Source organism: Ictalurus punctatus, chromosome 18 (assembly GCF_001660625.3).
Source record: "Ictalurus punctatus breed USDA103 chromosome 18, Coco_2.0, whole genome shotgun sequence".
In the NCBI taxonomy this organism is placed as follows: Eukaryota; Metazoa; Chordata; class Actinopteri; order Siluriformes; family Ictaluridae; genus Ictalurus; species Ictalurus punctatus.
The window spans coordinates 22,585,198-22,609,987 of NC_030433.2; the positions used below are offsets into that span (position 1 = coordinate 22,585,198).

At 41.1% G+C, this 24,790-nt stretch overlaps 1 protein-coding gene across 4 annotated transcripts in view; it reads right to left on the minus strand.

Moving 5' to 3' along the window:
* The window catches only part of dbn1 (drebrin 1), a 67,594-nt gene extending 50,077 nt beyond the window's left edge, over window positions 1-17,517 (minus strand). The window contains exon 1 of one of the 4 annotated variants that reach the window (XM_047162029.2): window positions 17,314-17,517. In XM_047162029.2, coding sequence (XP_047017985.1) covers window positions 17,314-17,396 — 83 coding nt within the window. In that variant the 5' untranslated portion in view covers window positions 17,397-17,517. The remainder of the gene's footprint in view (window positions 1-17,313) is intronic. The other 3 variants (XM_017492968.3, XM_047162031.2, XM_053687832.1) reach the window with 3 other exon arrangements.
* Window positions 17,518-24,790: the final 7,273 nt, after the last annotated feature.

The following is a 24,790-nucleotide window of genomic DNA, read 5'->3' on the forward strand; positions in this document are numbered from 1 at the left end:
CCTCAGACAAACTGGCTTGTGGTGGAAACCTATGTGTATTAGCGGGCTAATAGAAAATACAGACTGGTGTACATATGGATGACAACCATAGAGAAAAATGAACGTCTCTGCTAGATACTGGGTAGCAACCGCGGGCATGGTCTGTCCTGGGGGAGTAGGTGCGAGTGGTTGACTCAGCAGCCTTCTTCTACAGGATCCTGGCACAGATTTGTTTCTTGGTCACAGGCACAGTAGTGTAGCAGATGAATTAGATCTAAAAACAGGGGTTTTGTTTGTATACGACACAATCACACGATACAAGATGGACGCTTGCCAGGCTGAAGGAGAGGGGCAGAAGGAGGATATCAGGTCTACAGGCAGACGCATAACGTATAAGAACATCATAACGACATGAAGCCGTTAGCATCGCTTAACGCTACGCATTCGTGCTGTCATGATCCTATATGGAAATAAAGTGAAATTCGAGTACGTTCGAATTCATGATGCAAGTATAAAACAAGAGACGGGAAACTGAAATGATGAAATAATATATTCTCTCAGGAAATGACATTCCCTGCAATCGCTGCCTGTATTATTCGCTAAAACTGGCCGAACATAGAGAATAAGAAACGACAGTTCATAAATTCACACGCGCGTGAGCACGTGTAGCTATGTGCAGAAACACAGGGAAAGGGGGGGGGGGGGGGGGGGGAATGCAGAAAATTTTGGGGGATGCAAAGTTTCCGAGATTCCTGCCAAGCAAGGCTTTTCATCGTGGCCTCTGCGAAATGATGTCTGTCATGGGCATAAGTCATGTTTTTTCAAGAAGCGCTCCTATCGTAGCAGTACAATGCCTTGTTATATAACTGACAGAGCTCGGTTTCAAGAAAATACACATCAATTCTATATTCTCCTGCAATGCACGACCGCTTCTTCGCTGCGGCGGAACACACCGCAGCTCAGACGCAACTCTCAGAGACGTTTTCCCGCAGCATTAAAATCTCTGACAAGTCCGCAGCACGGAGAGGAAGATTCTCTCGAACACACTGCAGAACTCACAGTCCCGCATTGACTACGTTCTTGCAGAACAGTTCTCCGCCAATTGGATGAGGGGGGGTTAAAACTCGCCCCGGGCAGCCTGCAAACCGTTCCTGAGGCAAATGGAGACGAGATATGATATAAGGTGACGTAAAGGTTTGTGAGCCTCCTACATTAGGCTTGTTAAATTCTCCATCTGCACAAAAAATAAATAAGTAAATAAATCAAAAATGGTTAAGACTTTAAGAAGTTAAGAAGTTCCCTTAAATAGTCCCTAAATAAGCAATAAAACACTTCAGGACATGTTGTTATAGTAAAACAATCCATGATGGGGTGGAGTGATGATGTATTACCAATCAATTTCGAATAACAGCACGCGCTGACGTGTTTTACTCCTTTTATACCACAAGAATTTCCCAACGCGAATGTATTGCTTATAGTTAGTCGTCGAACAACCTCACCAGCCTCTTTACGTCCGTCCCGAAGTCAACAAAAACAAAACCCCGCGGCTTTTACCGAGAAACCGCGAAGAACAGACGTGACAAACTTTACGAAAAGTTACAGTGTCAAAGCGCGGACACTGGAGACTCCTTCCAAATACTAATCCTTGTAAATAAACGTGTCCACGTAAAACTGGGCCGTCGTCATCCGTTTTCAGACCCACCATACAAACTCCTGGGTTTGTGAGTTGTTACCATAGCAACAATAACATATCGGTACGAACGCGTTAATATAAACCCGTGAAAAACTCCTAACCGTCCGAACCGCGCTGTTAGAAAAGAGAAAACGAATCGACACCCTCTGGCCAATCGGAATCGAGAATTCAACGACGCTGGGGTATGAGTAGGCTCAATGTAGCAGAAAAAAAGTTTAACAAAAAAATCAATCAATAATTGTAGTACAAAGTTTAAGATGAAAAGCTTAGCGAATGCCACTGCTGGCGTCCAGCTACTTTCGAATGTTTATACTGTGGTTAACTGACATCGATTTTTTTTGACGCTAACGTTAGGTAAGATGTTCTAGCACGTGCTGCACAACGTGGGTTAAAAATGAGATCCCCATCCGACGCGATTTTCCTCTGGAAACATTGAAGTTTGGAAGTAATAAACGAGTGGGAATGAAAACAAACCCGGGTTTTAAATAACCGTAGCAGAGATTTTAATAGGAACCGTTTAGGACGATTAAATGTCTGGAGTGCTGTCAGTACGTTCGGTCTGTTCGACCTGAAACCTCAGTAAGTCCGATCGGGCGCATGCCGTCAGCTCCTCAGTCCGTGCATCTCACCTTTGACATCATTTCTTCATGGTCACAGAGGAAGGCGTTAAAAATGCAAAGGAAACTAAATGAGGAACCGCAGTTAAGGAAAGAGAAGAACCCATTAGGTCTGCGTACGATTAACAAGGCTTTGTTGTTTTGTGCTCTGCTTCCTGTTTCTTGTTATTTTATTATTTTTTTCGCCTTTTGGACTGCTTCCTGGTTTTGTCTCGTGAGGAGTGCGATTTGGATCCCGCAAACCTCGCGTTCGGCATCTCTGTTATTCAGAGAACCGTTTCATTCAAGAAGATGAGGCGCTTTCCCATGGACGCTCTTCCCATGGAAGCTTCGAGCGGCTTGAGAAAGGAATAACTACGCCATTTGTTCTAAAAGCAGACTTTAGTGTGCAAGGGGTCCAAGCACTCCTGTAGGTGGCCCAATACTCCACAGGGTTGTTATTATTGTTATATGGCAGTGAATAGAGAGTTAGAAAATCATCTAAATATGCGATTATTTCGAAATAAGTCAGGGCTGACGTTGGGTAATGCTGCAGAGCAGAAAAGAGCACTTTCGGTAAACAACCTAATGTGCAGTTCGAAGTAGAAGGCTGGGAAGACTAGACGTGAGCTGCAACGGTACACTATTAGTATCAATGGAAAATCCAAAGTAAAAATTCTGGTAAAAATGTTTTTTAAGACAAAAACAACTCTTTGTTGTCGTTGTTGTTTTTGGATGCATGTTACATATGTTAACTAGATGCAGATAATGAACCTAGAAATGATGTAAATATGAGTGTCAGGTGTATAATAGCGCCAATTAAGGGCATGCAACAGAATGACCTAAATATGGAGCAGAATATATGATGAAGTGGCGAGGACTGAGAAGTTAAGCCTTGCGGGACTCAAGGCAGCTTAGACTAAGAAATTAGCTTATAATGGCAAAGAGGGGTTTTGATCTTACCACTGTTGATAACAGAGGAGTATTAAATGGAGTAAGAAGCATTAAAGCTAATGGTTTTGCCCACCTACAGATTTCAGTACTAAAACCAAGGGACTGTGTGAGACGATAAGAATGGTTAGATTGTAAGACGAGCGAGATCACTTTCCTGGAACAAAACTTCCATGTGAAGTGTTCCTATACTTTAGAAGCCTTCATTCCAATGCCACAGTCCACCGACGTAGCTTCTGCGATCTCAACGATGGACAAAAATACCTTACCGATCGATTTATTTCCAACGTTATTAAACGAGCGATGTTTTATTCGGCGTCATCGGCGTCATCTTGCGACTTTAAGGCTACGGGAACTCAGATGACCACTCTTTACAACCACGCTGAGCAGAAAAGCATCTCAGAACGCACACCATGTCTGGTTCTGTCAACCACGAACTGGAATCTGAATATACAGCATGCACAGGCTCACCAAAACTGGACATCTGAAGATTAGAAGAACATCGCCTGGTCTTTTTGCGAACTTTAACCGAAGCTCTTGACCTGCAGCCGCATGATATCATGCTGCCACATGAACAGGTGTACAGGTGTTCCTTTAAGGCTCGATTAAATCTTTGAGTTTCTCTTACAGAGGCCGTCCTAAAGCAGGGAAATGAAAATGTTCGTTATTGCTGCTCCTGCTAAAAAAAGAACCAGTCATGGATCTAAATTTAAAGATCTCCTTTGGAATTTTTTTTGTCTCAGACGTTGGATTTACATTTAGCCGGTTTAAAACCCGAACATATCATATCAGAGCGACAGACAACAAAAAAAATCACGAGAAAGGGAATAACTGAAATCTGACGGTTAGGTATTTGATCTTTGACATGCTGGAACATCAGCTACATCGGCTTGAAAAGGTCTTGCTGTCAAATATCAATCCTTTACATGCGTGTCCAGGAAGACAGACGTCAGCGAGCACACAGGAAACACGGGACGAACGAGGCTGGCTTCGTTCGACCTGATTGATGTCCGTAGGGTATTAAAATTCCACTGCAGCAGTCCGGCGGCCCCCTCCGGAGCAGAAAGACGGAGTCCTTGCCAAGAATGACGAGGCCCGGTGCAGTCTGTACTTCTGCCCTCCATCCCTTTTCTAAAAGTCTTTCTATCGAACTGCGGGACAACGCATCGATGATGTTACGTTACACCGGGGGTTTAGGTCGTACATCCGATACAAGAGACAGCGAAAACATAAGAGGACGAGTCATAAGAGGGCATGCGCAAAGACTTTTGGGTGAAATGTCTGCTCAAACTCATCTTTGTAACCAGGCAGAAAGGGTGGATTAGAGAAATTACCCAGAATGTCTGACCAGGCTGGAATACAAGCTTAGCCACCAATCCCCAATTGCACACCCCATTATGGTTCTGTACGCTTCTGCAGCATGCTTACCTCAGCACACTGCAGAACGGGCGAACGGAATCTAACCCTCCCTTTCCCGAATCATTCCTGCTCTTCTTGTACATCATGCCAGCTCCATTTCCAAACCAGTTATCGCTAAATCTCCACTTTTTACTCCTACAGTCACTTTGCGCACCTCCACCACCACGACACTCTTTCTTAATACAATACCTACAATAAACTACACTTTACACACGGCCAGAAATAGAGCCACGTCCAGAATCGGTCAGATACTGCAGATGCCCCGCCGTTCCTGAGTTCCTCCTCCGTTAAAAGGAACCTGTAATCAATCCCGGTAACGTGATTTTGCTTTTAATGACGCCACTTGACTCAGCTTAGCACACATGCACTGCAACATTTTTAGCACATTGGATAGTTCTGCCAATTTTCCTATTCATGCATTAATTCTGTTCTTCCATATTTACACACAAACACACACACACACACACACACACCATTTCTCTGCTAATAGTTTGGCTCCTTGCCTAAATGAGAAATAACCTGTGTGTGGATCTACTTTGGAAAGTTCGAGCATGAATCATGCAGTAAATGATTACAAGAATGTCAGTACGCCGTTAATAAAGCTAATGTTTCAGTGGTTACAAAAGCTTCAGATCTGAAAAATAAAAAGAAACCCTGCCAGCATATATGGTTTTAATAAAGTTGGCCAAATCCCAGCAGGTTCAAAGAGGGCTAAGTTACATGGCAAATATCACGTGTGAATTTGATAAGACTCTCCGTTTGGAACGTCGTACACACACACACACACACACACACACACACTCACAGTGACAACCCTTAGGCAGCAATACTCTACTATTCAGATTGCAGCGCTTGGGGGATTTAACGGACACCGATACACTGATGGTTGACGCATATTAATTCGAGTACATCAGTGTGAAATTTGTCAAATGGTGTCTTTGATGTAACGAGACGAAATGCTAAATCAGAGTCTTAAATTACAAAGACGGCTGTAAGACAATCCAAGGGGAAAATATGTGATTAGATATATACTTCATTGGTTATGATTGTCTGCAGGACTGTACTGAATGGCATGGAAATGAAACTCATAGCAAAGTCATGAAGTAAATCATGTGTGTATGTGTAATCATTATGTGTGTGAGTGAAAAACACAACAAAGACAGCCATATTACAGTGAAATGTAGAATAAGTGCATTTAGGGTATAGGGTCTGTGTGTGTTCGTGCCAGAGATGTTCACAAGTAATACAACGCAAGTCCAAGTCAAATCTCGAGTCTTTACCTTAGAGTGCAAGTCAAGTTTCGAGTCTTTACCCTAGAGTCCAAGTCTAGTCTCGAGTCTTTACCCTAGAGTCCAAGTCTAGTCTCGAGTCTTTACCTTAGAGTCCAAGTCTAGTCTCGAGTCTTTACCCTAGAGTCCAAGTCTAGTCTCGAGTCTTTACCATAGAGTCCAAGTCTAGTCTCAAGTCTTTACCTTAGAGTCCAAGTCTAGTCTCGAGTCTTTACCCTAGAGTCCAAGTCTAGTCTTGAGTCTTTACCTTAGAGTCCAAGTCTAGTCTCGAGTCTTTACCTTAGAGTTCAAGTCTAGTCTCGAGTCTTTACCTTAGAGTTCAAGTCTAGTCTCGAGTCTTTACCTTAGAGTCCAAGACAAGTTTCAAGTCTTTACCCTAGAGTCCAAGTCTAGTCTCGAGTCTTTACCTTAGAGTCTAAGTCAAGACTCGAGTCTTTACCCTAGAGTCCAAGTCAAGACTCGAGTCTTTACCCTAGATCCCAAGTCATCTCTCGAGTCTTTCCCCTAGAGTCCAAGTCTAGTCTCGAGTCTTTACCTTTGAGTCCAAGTCAAGACTCGAGTCTTTACCTTAGAGTCCAAGTCTAGTCTCGAGTCTTTACATTAGAGTCCAAGTCTAGTCTCGAGTCTTTACCTTAGAGTCCAAGTCTAGTCTCGAGTCTTTACCCTAGAGTCCAAGTCTAGTCTCGAGTCTTTACCTTAGAGTCCAAGTCTAGTCTCGAGTCTTTACCCTAGAGTCCAAGTCAAGTTTCGAGCCTTTACCCTAGAGTCCAAGTCTAGTCTCGAGTCTTTACCTTAGAGTCCAAGTCTAGTCTCGAGTCTTTACCCTAGAGTCCAAGTCTAGTCTCGAGTCTTTACCTTAGAGTCCAAGTCTAGTCTCGAGTCTTTACCCTAGAGTCCAAGTCTAGTCTCGAGTCTTTACCCTAGAGTCCAAGACAAGTTTCAAGTCTTTACCCTAGAGTCCAAGTCTAGTCTCGAGTCTTTACCTTAGAGTCTAAGTCAAGACTCGAGTCTTTACCCTAGAGTCCAAGTCAAGACTCGAGTCTTTACCCTAGATCCCAAGTCATCTCTCGAGTCTTTCCCCGAGAGTCCAAGTCTAGTCTCGAGTCTTTACCCTAGAGTCCAAGTCAAGACTTGAGTCTTTACCTTAGAGTCCAAGTCTAGTCTCGAGTCTTTACATTAGAGTCCAAGTCTAGTCTCGAGTCTTTACCTTAGAGTCCAAGTCTAGTCTCGAGTCTTTACCCTAGAGTCCAAGTCTAGTCTCGAGTCTTTACCTTAGAGTCCAAGTCTAGTCTCGAGTCTTTACCCTAGAGTCCAAGTCAAGTTTCGAGCCTTTACCCTAGAGTCCAAGTCTAGTCTCGAGTCTTTACCTTAGAGTCCAAGTCTAGTCTCGAGTCTTTACCCTAGAGTCCAAGTCTAGTCTCGAGTCTTTACCTTAGAGTCCAAGTCTAGTCTCGAGTCTTTACCCTAGAGTCCAAGTCAAGTTTCGAGTCTTTACCCTAGAGTCCAAGTCAAGACTCGAGTCTTTACCCTAGAGTCCAAGTCTAGTCTCGAGTCTTTACCTTAGAGTCCAAGTCTAGTCTTGAGTCTTTACCCTAGAGTCCAAGTCTAGTCTCGAGTCTTTACCCTAGAGTCCAAGTCAAGTTTCGAGCCTTTACCCTAGAGTCCAAGTCAAGACTCAAGTCTTTACCCTAGAGTCCAAGTCAAGACTCGAGTCTTTACCCTAGAGTCCAAGTCTAGTCTCGAGTCTTTACCCTAGAGTCCAAGTCAAGTCTGAAGTCCATTTTTATGCGACTTAAATGTGACTTACTTCTCAGTATCTAGGCAGAGAGAAATCACTGACCCAACCGATTGGTACCAAACTGAATTAAAGAACAGGCTAGAATAAAAAAAATCCGTCAGAAATGGCAGAAGCATGGTTTGGAGTGTATGCTCTGATCTCTAAATCCTCCTGCATCAGCCGAGAGCAAACTCTACAGGTCCTGGGATTGAGAATTAATCAGCATGAATGGCGTTATATTCCAGATGGGAGTGCGGCTGAGCAGGCAGCCAGATGGACTTCGGAGGCTTTGGTGCGACGGTGCCACAAAGACACCTTGTCCGTAAAAGAGCTGACCTAAAACAACCCAGTGCATACAAACAGTCGGTTATTTAAAACTATATTATATTATATTATATTATATTATATTATATTATATAATGCTAACCTGTACGCATTTTGCGTAGCAGGAGCTCTGCAAATTTAACATGAGTATGCTTGTACTGAATTATCACTCATAGACATGCCAAAAATATTCTCCTCGATAAAACGGGAGATGAGCCAATCGACATATGAATCTGGAACGATTTGCGCGGGTGTTTTGAACTCTCCCATATTAACCGGCGCCACCCACAAGCTCCACCCCCTTCCACTCATACCACACTCTCTCGACTGGACTCGCAAGGTGCTCTCCCTTCCTGTCCCGGTAAATGGAGCATGTTTTTTCATGAATGTGAAATAAAATCTATCACTATATGTTCGAGTTAGCGAACATTCGATAAGTACATAGCAACATCGGTTCCTATATTTATTAGAGATGCCGATGAAAAAGGAAAAAAATGCAAGAAACTGGACCTAAAACGGTTAAATAGGCCTACAACAAAATGACAAACCGAACACTTTAAATAATATTAACGGGGACGATAATTAGAAATGCTCAGACACGGTCAAACACTTTGAGCAGCAGATCAACAGTGAAAATGCTGGACATTGGACAATGTAATTGTCCCTTGGACAGCAGCATCACTGAAAACATGCACCGATAAAAGACAGAGAGACAGAATTTAATATCCTGTGTCCGAATAATTGAAATATACCGTATTTGTGTTCTTTATGATAAGGTATAGCATTAGCAAGCCACTGATTTACAGGTTTTTCTGTTTTGGGCATTCTTTGATGCAGAGATAACGCCAGATAACATGTAGAGAAACATTTACAGCACATAAACACTAATCATTTCTACAATAAGTCTGGGAAGAGTCCCAAACTGCTGCTGGCAGTTAAAATTAAAGCACATAACGGGGGCGTCCTTACATGAAAAAAAAACTAAACAAACAACAACATTAAGACATTAGATCTGTTGCCCACATCGATCAAATGTTCGAGTACTTGGAATGTTTGAACATGATGAATTACTTGGAAAGTCTAGTTCTCGAGATGTATCAATGGCATAATTGAATTTATGACTTTGAGTAGGCTCACTGTGAAGCATAGCATTATGGGTAGTGCCTATTTATAGTCTATATAATCTGTGTTTGTACTGATCGCTCATGCATGGTGGCTCACGGTGGCTCAAAGCATAATGTGAACCAGGCCTCTTTTTTAGCTCTTGTGGTGAACCTGTAGTAAAGGAGCCAGATGTATTCCACACACACACACACACACACATACATTTACACCTAGGGGCAATTTAGAGTAGCCAATCCAGCTACAGGGGTGTTTTTGGAAGGTTGGAGAACCTTGAGAAACTGGAGAGCCTAGAGGAATCCCAGCTGAGATCAGGATCAAAAGCTACAGCTGTGAGGTGGCCATGTTACGTCAAAATACGAATGCATTCATGCACGCATTGTGCATGAAAATTGCTGAAATGTATTTCCCTGCGTTCACACTAGCGAGCAAAAAAAAAACAACAGTACTCGCTCCACACCCACTAGAGACAAACCACGAGCGACACGCTGTCGACTGTGAACACAGAGTTATATGTCCGTCTAATCCCAAAGTGCACAATGTCTCTCCGTCTAAGCGGAAAAGCAGAGAAGGAAGATGTTGAGATTTGGCACCTGGGGGGTGGGGGGAGGGGCGGTAAACTTATTTTAGCAGGAGTGTTTCCTGAAGGGAAATTGCAGCAGGATGGATTGTAGCGAGAGCCCCGAGACCCAGCGTGAATGGTTACAGAAGTCCAGCAGCACTCTGGCTGACTCCTTCACTTTTCAAACACAAGCCAAGATTTCTTTCTCTTTTTTTTTTCTTTTCAGAAAGAAATGACCTAGTCCTTTGGAAAGAAGAATGTTCTTAAATAGGACCGTAAACGGCTTGCGCCATTTCTGCCGACAGGAGCGATAATGTACCATTGGTACATTTTGTAATTTTCTCTCAATCAGCACGACAGAAAGAACACGTCCGTGTTTATCGGTAGCCGATAGTTCCTTCCAAAACGATCAAGTGACCTGGTGTTAAACTACCTTCCGAAACAAATGTGTTTTCCTGATGCCCACATGTGCCTGTAAGTAGAGTCATTATCATCACGACATGCTAGCGCGGCCACGTGACGGCTTATCACTGCAACCAGATGTTAGCAAGAAGTCTCATCAACATCAGAGTGGATTAGCATTGGAGGTGGGTGCTGCCAGATGTTCTGATCCATACAGGAATGGGAAGCATGCTAAGGATAGCAATTGTGGGGCGGACGAAAACTCAGTTTGCCTCAATTCCTTAAAGTTAGGCAGAGAAGAGGATGTCGTGTCTTAATGAACCTCAAAAACTCACTGAAGAGATCTCATCCTTTCTTTCTTCCACAAGACTCAGGCAAAGTGCAATTTTATATATATAAATAATTAATATATAATACATAAACAAACGTATGTTTCAAGATAACAGATGCTAGACGCTATAAAAAAGTCCATTCGACTCAATGACATACGCAATGCGCGGGGTGACTGGTGTAAATGTGCTAGCAACGCTAATCGTCCGTCTTTCAAATATGAAAGGTCATCGATATAAGGTTTCATTTTAAACATCCACATCTTATTGCTGTTAACAAATGCCACCTGATTTTGGATTTTGGACGTTTGTGGAAACGAATGCAACAGCGCCACCAATGGTTGTAAGAAGAACTGTATGAAGAAGAAGCAAGAAGCAACGCTGGGGCTGATTTCTTTCAAACCCAAACTGTAGATTAGTGACCATCATGTCATCATGTTATTATTATTATTTGTTTATTTATTTATTTATTATTATTATTTGATCTCTGTCTGAGCTGATATTTTTCCCTGGCACGTCATTAGCAGATGGAAAAGGCACACGTTAAATACAGTCATGGGTATAAACGTGAAAGAGGTGGGTTATTTATGTTATTATTATTATTATTATTATTATTATTTAAAATTTTTTAGAAGAAACTAAGAGTAAACAGACTGAGCGCACATTGTCGAATCTAGGTATAAATAACACAAAAGGACAAAGGACAGAAGTGTAATTTAAATGAGGTTTTTTTTGGTGTTAAAAGGGTTAAATATTTGTTTGTTGTCTGAGGAAACATGGTATAAATCCAGGAGATGGTTATGAACTTTGAAATGAGACACAAATGAGCTATAATGCATAGCACAACCTTAATAGCTACTGCTAGATCTTAGCTTCCCCATCTCGTATCCCGACAGGACGTCATTGCACGTTAGCACGAGTTTGTTTTTCACTAGGAACAGCAGCAGGACTGAAATCTGGAACGAGATGATACTCAGGATTTATTCACAAACCCAATGTTGTCTGGATCTTCTCACACCTGGAAGGTGGACATATTTTCTCCCCAGTAGTACCAGAGTTCAAGAGCGAGCCAATGATCCCCCTCGATCATTTTAGTTCTTCATTTCTTCTGTTTCTATGAAGACACAGATCTTTCACAGAAAGCCTTGAGTCCATGAGAAGAGAGGCCAAAAGAGCACACACCCACACAGTACTCCGTTATGTGTGAAGAAGCGTGTCTTCCTGTCAACTGCGTCGCTTCATCTTCTCAAAATACATCACGGGTGTACATTACTAACAGCTGCCGACTCTTTTTTGCCTTTCCTGAAGCAGTTGGCCTAAATTTCAGTCCTGTATGAATATGTAGGAGTTCACATTCCTAAGGAAAAGCAGCAAAACGTTTATAAACCCCCCCCCCCCAACGATAAACCGGGACTCAGTCACAGGAAACGTGAACATGGTTAGAACCTCATCCAGGAGGAATGCAGGAATTAGACCACTGGACTGGACTTTGAGGTTAAAACTCCCCAAGGTGCTATCATTATCTCGCGTTCAAACAGAAAATGGTTACACTTAACAGAGTGGCACACCATGAGCGAATTCACAGAGTTCTCGCCGGTTCCTCGGACGTTTCTTGGCAGACGAGAGCAAACGGGAGAGACGTCTCTGGGGATCCCTGTGCAGACGGAATTTTTTTTTTTTTGTCCAGAAGACCAAGGCAAGAAGGTCAAAGGTTCGAGCCCGTCGGCTTTCCAGCTTGGCTCTGAAGAAAGAAATGAGGCTTTATTTCCAAGAGGGTAGCCATTGTTCTGGAGCTAGTGTGAAAGTCCTATATGGTTTACACAAGGATGCTTCTCACAGTGTCCCCATGTCCATCTTACTCACATGTCCTATTTTTACCCAGACCAGAACATGTGAATATTGCATATCTTTTTTTTTTTTTCTCTCTTAGTAGAAAGCAGAAGAAAGAAAGATTGATCTAGTAAAGAGAAGGACTTTATTTGTTTATTTTTTTCTTCAGAACCTCTCTGGCCACTTTGCTTCGTTCGGAAAGTCCAGCAATAGGCATGTTTGGGCCTTATATAGACATCTGGTTTAACAGTGATTAGTTTATCATTCAGCGGTGGAAAAAATGCGTGCTGGTTCATGTGGTATTACCGATCAGTGCCATGAAGCTCTCAAAAACCATTTTATTATTCATCTCAACCAGTGCAGAGTTTAACATGCAGCATTTTAGGGATTCTAGGCCAAAAAACACCCCAAACATTTATAAATAATACTGGTAGCCATGGTGATTATGATGGTGGTGATGGTGGTGGTGGTGGTGGTAAGGGTAGATATAGATTCGGTTTGTATTTGTACCATCCCTGATATGGATCTTTAATATCAGAACCCTAAATACAAAATAAATGCAGAATTCATGTAAATTACACCTACATACCAAATTTATATTCAAATACTTTTGTCCACATCCAAGCTCCATACCCTGATGCACTCTATTCTAAATAAATAAATAATTCTGGAAGTCCAATTAAACCTTCTCCTGTAATCAAGGCATTTTCTACCCACTGTAATTTCTAACAGGATATAAACTGGGCAGCGGATATCGCAGACTTGGGAAACGGGACCATTAATTACACTTGAAAAGGAGACGACGTTTCGTCTAGTCCTTGGCCTTCAGTTTCTCTGCTGCACAGAGAGATCTTCTGGAACATTCCTTGTTTGATATTCAACAACTGTTATAAGGTCCTGTATCACCTTTCTTAAAAACTCAGATGCCTCCCCTTTCCTAAGGCACGCCATTCGGGACTCAACATCTTGGAGAAGTCCTTAAGATCTCCTTTTAGGATCGATCGTGAAGTCTGCTTACCTTTCCACCTTCTTGCCTTCGGGTGCTGGGTATTATTCAGCTAGTTGTGTGAAGTGGCAGGGTGTTTGATTCCAGCACGCAGCACAGAGGTCGCTTTGTATCCGAGTTTCGTGGTTGTGACGGATTATTGATGAGCATGAGTGTGTCTGTGTTTGGGGTGAAGTGTACCGCTGAACGGGAAACTCGCCAGGTAGAAGAATGAGGAAAATGGAAGGAATACCTGTCAAGGACAGCCGCACTCATGGAAAAAAAAAAAGTTGGGTTTTTCCCCCCTAGTTAATTATCTAGGAGTATAAAAACACCGGTCGGAGCTCACTTACAGTCGATGTGAGAGCTGATGGTGTTGATAAATCTGTAGGTATCTGAGTAATTAGTTCGATTTTTTGGGGGGGTCGAGAGTAATTTACACGTAAATTGTTTATCGGGGTCACCCAAGATCCCCAAGTTCGACAGCCTTGTATTTGTTTACCTCGTTTCAGGTGGGATTCACCTGGGCAGGCATGGGGCACTCTGTAATATCAGTTGAATCAAATAAACAAGCACATGTCTTGTCTCCACCCCTTTTTAGTCATTCGCGTGCCACCCGATTGTGTCTAGGTGTTCTGTGTCAGTTTATAATTAGTCTGAGGCTTGGTTTTCTGTGTTTCACAGTTTCTTGTTGATGATGATTATCGGGTTTACCCGAATAAACCTTACGCTGATCTTACACACTCACGTCCTGACTCGACTAACTAACGGGCGTTACAGGTATACTGTGATGACAGATTTGAAAGCATTGTGCTATACTGGATGAGAGCTTTAAAAAAAAAAAAAAAAGTTATTTCTTATGTGCAAAAAATAAATAGCAAAAAAACAGCCGCTCCATGATTTCGGGGCCGCAGGAACGAACACAAAATCAAGGAAACGCCGCAATATTGGGAGGAGCTCGCAATTTTTCAAACGTCACGTGACGTCATCACGACGTCGGTCAAAGCCTTCTTCGATTCACGTGTTCACAGTCGAACACGAGTACAGCTAAAAGGCCTCGTTTACCGACAAACGTCGCGGCGAAAGAGCGCGCAGAACAATTCCGTTGCCGCAAACAATTCAAATATCAAATCAGATCAATCAAATCGCATTTTATTTGTCACGCGGTGAAACGCTCTCGGCGACCGCGCCGATATGTAAAAGAGAATAAAAGAAATACGCTAAAATATAATAAAGATAAAAACATCATAAAAAAATTAAGAATGTAACATAGAGAGAATCAAACTAAAATATATGAATTAAGAAAGAGTTGACCATTTTGAATATAATACAAAATTGCTATTATATATTGTAGAATAGTAAAAAATTACAAAAAAAAATTACAAATAGTACAATTACAAAACTGAAAAGGAAAAATTTACAATTATTATATATTACGTAAAGTGGAATCTAGAACATTATTATGTATATGTTGAGCTGTAACAAGCTAAATTGCAGAGACATCAGAAATCAGTGCCTTACAATATTGCTGTAAAGTTGTGGTTTCATTTCAGGCTCCTTTTTTTTTTTTTTTCATTAAAAAAATAAATAATAATAATTTCCAGCTGAGAAATGAGCTCCACCCCCAGTTCAGCTCTGACACTTTTTCCTTAACAGGAAATCCACAAGGCATACATCATTTCAACAGACAGGGCAGGGGGAAAGGTCAGCTTCAGAGAGAGGAAAAAAAGTCTAGCCAAAGATTGATTTTAATTAGAACTGCAGTTCATCTTAGAGGTAGCTGAAAATTACATACAGCTTCTTTAATATCTGAAGTTGCACTCCTGCTGTACTGTACAATGTGAAGCTGTTAGCAAACGTGATATGATATGATGTGAGTTGTGTCAAAATGGTGTGGAAGTTTCTATTCCTTAAACCCTTGCACTACAAATCTGACCTATTCGGGGTTGCCAGGTTTGGGGTTTTAACACCAGGTTGGTTTAGCTTTGGAACAAATATCTAATCAGAGTTTGCAAACACAGGCTACGGCAAACAAAGGCAAAGTGTAAGTGCACACAGTGTATCTGTAGCTATGTTTCCATCCGAGCTGTGAATTTATCTTAGGTGAAAAATTCGAATATCGTATAAAACATTTGCGAATAAAGCCCAGTTTCAATCCTGTGTGTTCGAGAGAACGAAATACTTTTCTGAGCCAATTATCCAGTCACGTGATTTGTTGAAGCAAAGTCACGTGACTTTTTTTGACGCACATCGAGGAATTTGTTCGATAAACGCGTAGCCGTCATAGTTTATATCCGTATAGTCTTCTTATCGAACGCAAAAATGATCCGCCTCGATTGAGCGTTTTTTATGCGCATTATTGGAGATTTTATTCGCAGCTGTTGTTTCCATCCAGCGTTTTTTAACGATAATGATAATGAGTCTTTATTGATCACGTATACATTACAGCACAGTGAAATTCTTTTCTTCGCATCCCCCAGCATGTTAGGAAGTTGGGGCTCAGAGCGCAGGGTCAGCCATGATATAGCGCCCTCTGGAGGAGAGAGGGTTAACGTCCTTGCTTGAGGGCCCAACAGTGGCAGCTTAGCAGTGCTGGGGCTTGAACCCCCAACCTTAGGATCAGTAACCCAGAGCCTCAACCGCCAAGCCACCACTGCCCCCAAATTTATAATACGATATAAATTTTTCTTTTTGTTGCATAAAGCAGTGGTTAAAACAGCGGCCTACGGATCGGAAGTTCAAACCCCAGCATCGCCAAGCTGCCACTGTTGGGCCCTTGAGCAAGGCCCTTAACCCTCATCTGCTCAGATGCCGTAAACGTAAACGTAAAAATCGGTGGCTAACGATGCACAGAACCGTTTCTGTCGTAAAAATATATCGCAAACCCCGGGAAATGCAACTGCACATATTGCGAATATCTTTCCCCACGAAAAGACAGAGAAACAGACGAAAGATTCCTCTCCCCTTTCCCAAACTTTTTGGGTGTCGTTAGGCTGGAAACGTCGCTGAAACCTGACGAATCCTGGACCCGTTGTGTCTAGATTCTAGACACAGATATCTTCAGCTGGTTAAGTATGCTCGTGTGCTACTTCTCAAGATTCACGGAAAGGAATTCTGATGGAAAAAAAAAAAAAAAAAAAAAGGATTCCAGGAGTGGATTTTTTTTTTTTTTTTTTTTTTTAAAAAGCCCTGGTGTATCTATCCTCCCAGTGAGCGAGGACTCGACATGCAGAGATTTATTTTCTAGGCATGACACAGAACAGCACAGACAAAGATCAAGCACCTCAGTAATATCGACCATGTGCCCCAGTGGCAGTTTGCAGCTGCACCAGGGGGAGGGGGGGGGGGGGGGGTCCGTCTTTTTTTTCTTTCTTCCTTTCTTTCTTTCTTTCTTTTTTTTTTTTTTAAACACAAGCACAAAGAGAACTGGATCACAGCCCCAGACCAGTGTTACAGTCGTGACAAAGAAAGAAAGAAAGAAAGAAAGAAAGAAAGAAAGAAAGAAAGAAAGAAAGAAAGAACACAAACGCAGACACAAGTACGAGTCATGTTAAGGGGAGGAAAAGAAAGAAAATGACAATAGACTGCTCCTCTGGATCAGGACTGAGTCTTAGTATTTCGCCTCGCCCTTGCAGCTGGGACAAAACCACCGCCATGGACTTCTTGGATACAACAGTAGCTCATATTTATGCATATATAATTATATATGCACACACGAGTTTATATAATATTGAGCTATTGAGCACACCGCAGTGAGAACCCTTACAGGCACTCCGATGTGGAGATCTTTCATCCTACATATAAAACCAAAAAAAAAAAAAAAAAAAAAAAAAAAAAGCAAGTCATTCTTTAGCTTCAGATGATCAAACACCTAAACCTCGCCTCTATACTGAGATAATCAGGGATGCTGCGTCCATTATCATGAGATCATGAGATCACCAGATCACCGACTACAGCCTGAGCATCACCCCGCAGACCATCGACTTCCAGCGGCCATAAAGCGAGCAGCCTGGCCGGGGCCAGAAAATAAACCTCCACCCCGGATCATCTCTTACCAGTCAGTGGGTGAGGACTCGTCGATTACGTCCTGGTAAGCGGTGAGCAGAGCCAGTCTGTTCTTACTGAGATTCACGGCCATGGCGCTGCTTCTGCAGTCATCCAGAGCAGAGCAGCACTGTGAGGATGGAGAGAACCGAGAGCCGAGAAAGATACTGCGCACTGAAACAAAGAGAGTGAGCCAGCTAGACCAAGTGCTCTCTCTCTCTCTCTCTCTCTCTCTCACACACACACACACACACACACACACACACACACACACACACGTATTACCATCCTTATGAGGACACCCCCATTCATATGTGTATTGAAGTTAATTAATGCTAACATAAATAAATACTAATCAATCAAAATCTCTCTCTCTCTCTCTCTCTCTCTCTCTCTCTCTCTCTCAAAAGTCAAAGTCAAAAGGTTGCTTTATTGGCATGACAAATATGAACATTGGTGCTGCCCAAACTTGGATACAGACTTTGGGAACAAATGTACAAAAATACAGGAAGAAATAAATGTACATACATTCAACAATACAGTCAAAGAGAAACAAAAAGAAATAATTAAAAAAAACAAAACAAAACATAGAAATACATATATAAATATATACACGTGTATGTAAGTATATACACACATACATAGATACATACATATATACATTTTCTCTCTCTTTCTCTATCTCTCTCTCTCTCACACACACACACACACACACACAGGTTTGTCTGACTGTTCTTGCAAGGACCTTATGTTGGTGTAATTGTTAATGCAGCTAATTAATAGTGTGATACACCTAACTCTTACCTGAACCTTAGTAACAGGATTTCTTTAAAAATAAGGGCGCACGGTGGCTTAATGGTTAGCACGTTCGCCTCACACCTGCAGGGTTCGGGGTTTGTGTGTGCGGAGTTTGCATGTTCTGCCCGTGCTGCGGGGGTTTCATCCGGGTACTCCGGTTTCCTCCCCCGGTCCAAAGACACGCATGGTAGGCTGATCGGCGTGTCTAAAGTGTCCGTAGTGTATGAATGGGTGTGTGAGTGTGTATGTGATTGTGCCCAGCGATGGATTGGCACCCTGTCCAGGGTGTACCCCGCCTCGTGCCCGATGCTCCCTGGGATAGACTCCAGGTTTCCCCGTGACCCTGAAAAGGATAAAGTGGTATAGAAGATGGATGGATGGTTTAAAAATAAATAAATAAAAGAAGTGATTTTCCATGTACAGATCAGTTAAATATCTCCACAAAGTCCAAACTGTCAGATATTCCTATCCTTGTAGCGACTAATTTTACACACACACACACATAAAATAATTACACACACACTCACACACACACTGGCCCTCTACCAAAATTTAAACGTGCGCTGATTGTGAATAACAAGCGGACAGAATTGTAAAAAATGATACAAATGTGGATCAGTAATGCAGACGAGAGCCTTAAAGGTGCAGACTGTAACGGACATCTGTAATTATCACGTAAGGTTAATAAAACAAACAAAAAAAAACCTGATTCAAATTATTGTCATGCAGTTTTGTTTTGTTTTTGTTTGTTTTTTTCATTGTACACTTCTGTGTAAAGTTTTCTGACCCAGAAATGTGTTTACAATTTTCCACCCCTTTAAAAGCAACTTATGAGGCATATGTAGGGTCACAGAAGGGGCGGAGTTAATTAGGGAAAAGAAGAGGTCTTGGATGTAGCAGTTGCAGTTTTCCTTGCAGGCAGCAGAGGTCTCTAAAAATTACAAACTGCACCTTCAAAAAAAACAAAAAAAACAAAACAACCCCCCAAAAAAACCATACAGACATTTTTGATTTACGTTAAATGTAGAGAAAAGGCCTATTACACAACGCGGCTAACGAGTATGCTAATTTATCAAAATTACTGTTGTGCAAATTGCCAGGCCAGGCCGCACAAAAAGACTTGCTTCACTCATTTTAGCATCCATCAATTCATTTTCTATACCGCTTATCCTACAGGGTCGTGGGGACCCTGGAGCCTGTTCCAGGGAGCATGGGGCACAAGGCGGGGTACACCCTGGACAGGATGCCAATCCATCACAGGGCACAATCACATACACATTCATACACTACGGACACTTTGGACATGCCGATCAGCCTACCATGCATGTCTTTGTACTGAGGCTCACGCTCCTCCCCTTTCCCATCGCCCTGCTCGCCAGCAGCTAAACACAGAGTCATGATACTCTACACACAGAAACCCAACACAATCTTATAACGGACTTGCGGCGATAAAACGATTCATTTGTTTATACCGATTGAATCGAAAATGTCCGATAAGTCGATTTCCATTCTGTTCGGCGAAATAGAGCACGAGTCTACTCCGAGAGAAGGATAAGTGAATCCTGAGACTTTAGATTATCATGATCTTTTCTCTATTAAGCCGAACGAAAGCATAGCTGCATACAGACTATAGAACATGTGCGAAATATCGACAACTTCTTTTGCCTTTCCTATAAATTGTAATCGCGTTCTGATCTGAAATCGGTCGTAAGCTCTCATTTTATGACTGGCTCTCAGTATTCTTTGTAGGTCAAATGCAAAACTACAGAAGCAAAATACGACCACCGAAAAGTGGTCTAAAAGTTTTAGAGTTACAGCATGGGACACAAGCCATGATCCCATTTCACTAGTCACATGTTGTTAAAAAGAAAGCGAATGGCAGGCACGAAAGGTAATGAATCCTAACTGAAGCTGATGGTGCTCTGGCACAGGGATAATACAACGAATCCATGCAGGCGAAAGGGAAGAAAAAACATCGGCTAAAACTAAGATCTGAAAGATCTGAAATCCTAAACTGTGCTTGTAGGCCAGCAGATACACTTCACTTCAGCTAAAACAGAAAAGCCTACATGCTCACACAGATAAATATACTGTACACTAAGCCACGGTGATTAGTGCCTGACCCTATGGATAGCAAAGCCTGCCTCTACAACAGTGACCTACTATCGTCCACTCCACCTCCTCACTGCGTCCGGCTTCATCCACTAATAATCTCCTCCTGACGCTCTACTGCCCATTAAAGTAGCTTAACATTAATTCATTCTTCTCAGTCATCCAGTTCTTGCTACCTGCAGAGACCGCAATGAATTTCAGTGGTTATATGATGAGAAAATACAATCTCTGTCTCTCTTACACACACACACACACACACACACACACACACACACACACACACACACACACAGTACTTGAGTGCATGGTACATTGCATCGTTACTTTGTTACGAGTATAATTAAATCATTAATACTTTTAATTAAAATAATACTATATATATATATATATATATATATATATATATATATATATATATATATATATATATATATATATATATATATATTTGAATTTAACCCAGAATCACTACTAGGAATAAATTCACACATCTATATTCTGAATTTATATATTTCTGTAAAGCTGCTTTGGGGAAAGCGCTATATAAATAAAACCGAACTGAACCGAATTGAATTGAATTGAATTGAATTGAATTGAATTGAACTAGTCCAATTAAAAGACACCCTGTGCGACTTTTGATTCCGAGACCCAATCAAAATAAAGTAGTTTCCTTCTGAAAAATCTACACTTCCTACACATGAAATATTGAGCAGCAATGCCAAAGACAGTGAAGACGGACGCGCACGTTATCAGCTATATTCCGTTTGAAATGTTTTAAAGGAAACAGTCGTTATAACGCTAAGAAAATGATCGGACATGTCGGAAAACTCACAGCAACCTGCGGACGCACGTACAGCTAAGCCGTTAGCTAGCTGAGTGAGCTAGACTAGCTAGCCGGATGTTTTTTTTTTTTTTTTTTTATGTTTTACAGTACAAAAGCTCTGTATTAAAGTAAAGATGGCCACATTTGATGTTTAATAGCAACCGTCTGTTGTGGTAAATATATCAAAGTGTTGCTATGGCATATACTTAAGACTTAGGAAACACTAGAAACGTGTATGGATTAATGTGAGCTAGCTAGCTAGCTAGCGTACAAACCTAGCAAGCTACTGAAACTGCAACAGCATTTGGCTAATTTCGCTAGACGGCTAATATTCTAGACGGCTATTTCGCTAGACGGCTAACGCACTCAGTTTTTGTTATGTGCTGTTGATGATGGAGGTGGTGTTCACTTCAGTATAGGTCACTTGGTTACTTAACATCACTATTTGAAATTACAGAACAGTTCCGGATTAGTCGTGCGGGTCGCCGAGTCATTTTCTCGATCAACGCTTTCAGCGTGTTTTGTTCTCTTTCCACCGTCCACATTCACACCGTGTTCAAATACAACATGGGCCTCATTAACTCATGCAAGAAATAAATGCTGATTTATTTATTCTTTTTACTATTTTGCCACCAAAGTGTGGTGGCAAACGACTGTAATGTAATGTAGTGTAATGTAATGCAGCACTCAGGAGGCAGTGTCCTTGATTCTTTGACCTCTCACTGTTCTGTAATGAAACTTTTTAGGGAGAACAAACAGCGATTGGCTAATGATTAGACCGAGACACATGCTCTTACTGCTCTTACGTACAGTGAAGGGGAATATAGTGAAGGACTACCACAAGAAGCGTTCCTCTTTCTTCCGAAACACGAGTTTGAGTCATTAAAGTAACTAAGAACTATGTTGTTAAGGGTTGTAAGAGCTGTGTTTACACAATGGGTTGCCAGATTTATGGTTTATCCTGTGCAATTTCATAAAAATGTGATTTCTGATGCAGCAGGTAGATTGTTTTTACTGTAGTTAGTGATGTTTTGCGTAGATTTCATTCGTTCTAATTAATTCAGTAAGCAAACATTTTGAAGTCAAGGATTGCTTTTTTTGGATAAACAAAATAGACAGAGAGCGCTCAGTACAGATTTATTTCATTTATGAATATTATCCAGCTACATTAAAGGGAAAAAAATGGATGTCGGACCTGATGCTGATAACAGCTTCGATGGTCCTTTCCCTCTTTGGAACGGAGAACATGATGGCTGTCGACTCGTCGGACCACGAAGCACGATTCCACTGTGCTACTGTTAGTCTCAGATGAGACCGAGCCCAGAGAAGTGGGAGAAACTTGTGCACAGTGTTGATGTACGACTTCTGCTTTGCATAGTAAAGCCTTAACTTGCATCGGTGGATGCAGCGGCGAACGGTGTCGACCGACAAAAGGTTTACCAAAGTATTCCCGAGAACATGTCAGGGTATACATTACACATTTTTTTTTAAACACAGTGACGTCTGAGGGATCGGAGATCACTTGAATCTTCTAATTATATTGCACACTGTAGAAGGTTAAATTCCCCAAACCCTACCGATTGGTCTTTGGAGAATGTTCTTCTCAAAGTGTCGGATTATTCTCTGATGCATCTGTTGGCAGATCGGCGATCCTCGACCCGTCCTCGCTCTTGAAGGACTAGACCTTTTTTGGAGGCTCCTTATATACTATGCTTAGACGATAACCTGTTTCACATCGCTATTAGTCCTAAACCGCCCCTGTCCCAACTTTTTTGGAACGTGTTGCATGCATCCATTTCAAAATAAACATTTACCTTCAAAAACCATGCAAGTCAAAGTACATTTACGAATCACTCCTCTTGGATTTATAATAATCTCTTAATACGGAATATTCGATACATTTGCCATTATTCGAGATCTTTTCACTTGCTAAGAAATGACATTTTGCAGTGTATTAAAATACTTAAATGTGTACAGTAATATTATGCCAATTTCATTGATACCATAGATTTATTTTTCTCTAATGAAGAATAACAAATAACTAACAATTAAAAAAGACACAAGATAAACATTCCCATTAAATGATTAGTGCGTGTAGCACTATTTGCTAAATAGTAATAATAATAATAAACATCTTAGCAAGTGTAAATATCTTTAATAGTCAGATTTATTTAGTGTTTACTATCATAGGATTACAACAAAACAAATAGAAGATTATTAATCCTATTTCTAGATATTATTTTACTCCTTTCAAGCTTGAAATGTTATTTTATTGCCAGATATTTCAGTCAGTAGACAGAATTTGTAGACATTTTTATTTGATCTGCTAGTTGATTAAAACACTAAGCTTGAAAGGAGTAAATATGTTTATAAAAATATGAAATAATCTTATATTGGTCTTGTATTTGTTACATACAAAATCGCAATGAGAAATATTTGATAACTTCTCCGTTATTCAAGATATGAAAAGATGACATATTTTGTATTTAAGTGTGCCTGGAGCCTGTTGCTTAACCTCTGCTGTGTCTGTCTCTGTATATGTGTGTGTGTGTGTGTGTGTGTGTGTGTGTGTGTGTGTGTGAGAGAGAGAGAGAGAGAGTTCAGAGAGTGAAGGTATGTGCTCATTTCAGCCCCAGCTATTTGTCCAAGTTAAACAGCTCCCCCCCCACACACACCCACACACAGATCTGAGTGACAGCTCAGTTATTGAAAAGTTGTTAAAACATTGCATGAAGGCACCAGAAGTGTGCAGAGCTCATCCGAAACTGAAATACGTCTTCATCTCTAGCAGATTTGATCTGCTCGATACAAACACCAGTCCGTACATCACCAACACTTGTGCATTAAACTGACAATGACAGCCATTTTACAAAAAATATTTCCTCTTGTACATGGAAAAGTGAAATACATTCATTCCAAAATGGTGGAATGCGTAGTAGTCATCATGTAGTCCAGGAAGGCCTTTGAGAACACCAAAGAGAAACGCTCATGAGAAAACATCTCCACCTAGTGGCCATACAGGCGCAGTGCAGGCAATACGGGACACAAAATAAGCTGAGTAACATTTTTATCATAAATATTCAGTGTTGTAATGGTCTTCATCAATTGTCATCGGTTCCTTTAAATACATCTTGTAAAAGAGAGAGTATCTAATTATATATATATATATATATATATATATATATATATATATATATATATATATATATATATATATATATATATATATATATATATATATATATATATATATATATATATATATATATATATATAGAGTGTTCCTATATAACAGTCCACAGTATCGTTTAGCAGGAAGTTAGATTATGTTTGTGGTGACAACAAATAAGACAGGACTGGATGATCCACATTCATCAGCATGGGTCTGAAAGTAGCTAAATCCAGCAAGCACTGCGTCAACAATAGTCAGTGAGGACCAAAGCTAGCTTTCAATCAGCTTCGGAATTGAAATCAAAAGCCGTTTCACTGAAATAAAAAAAAAAAAAAATTAAATATACCAAAGGATTAATGCCACACGTATTAAACAGTGCTGTTGAATTAAAGCATCAAAGTGTCATTTATTCTGCTCACTTACACGCTGTAAACCATTGATGACCAAAGGCAGAACAATAAATGTGAGAGAGAGAGAGAGAGAGAGAGAGAGAGAGAGAGAGAGAGAGAGAATAAGGCACCGAGCTGAAACCAACGATTCAACTGCATGGATTTTGGAATAATAATTTAGTCAATAAAGTATT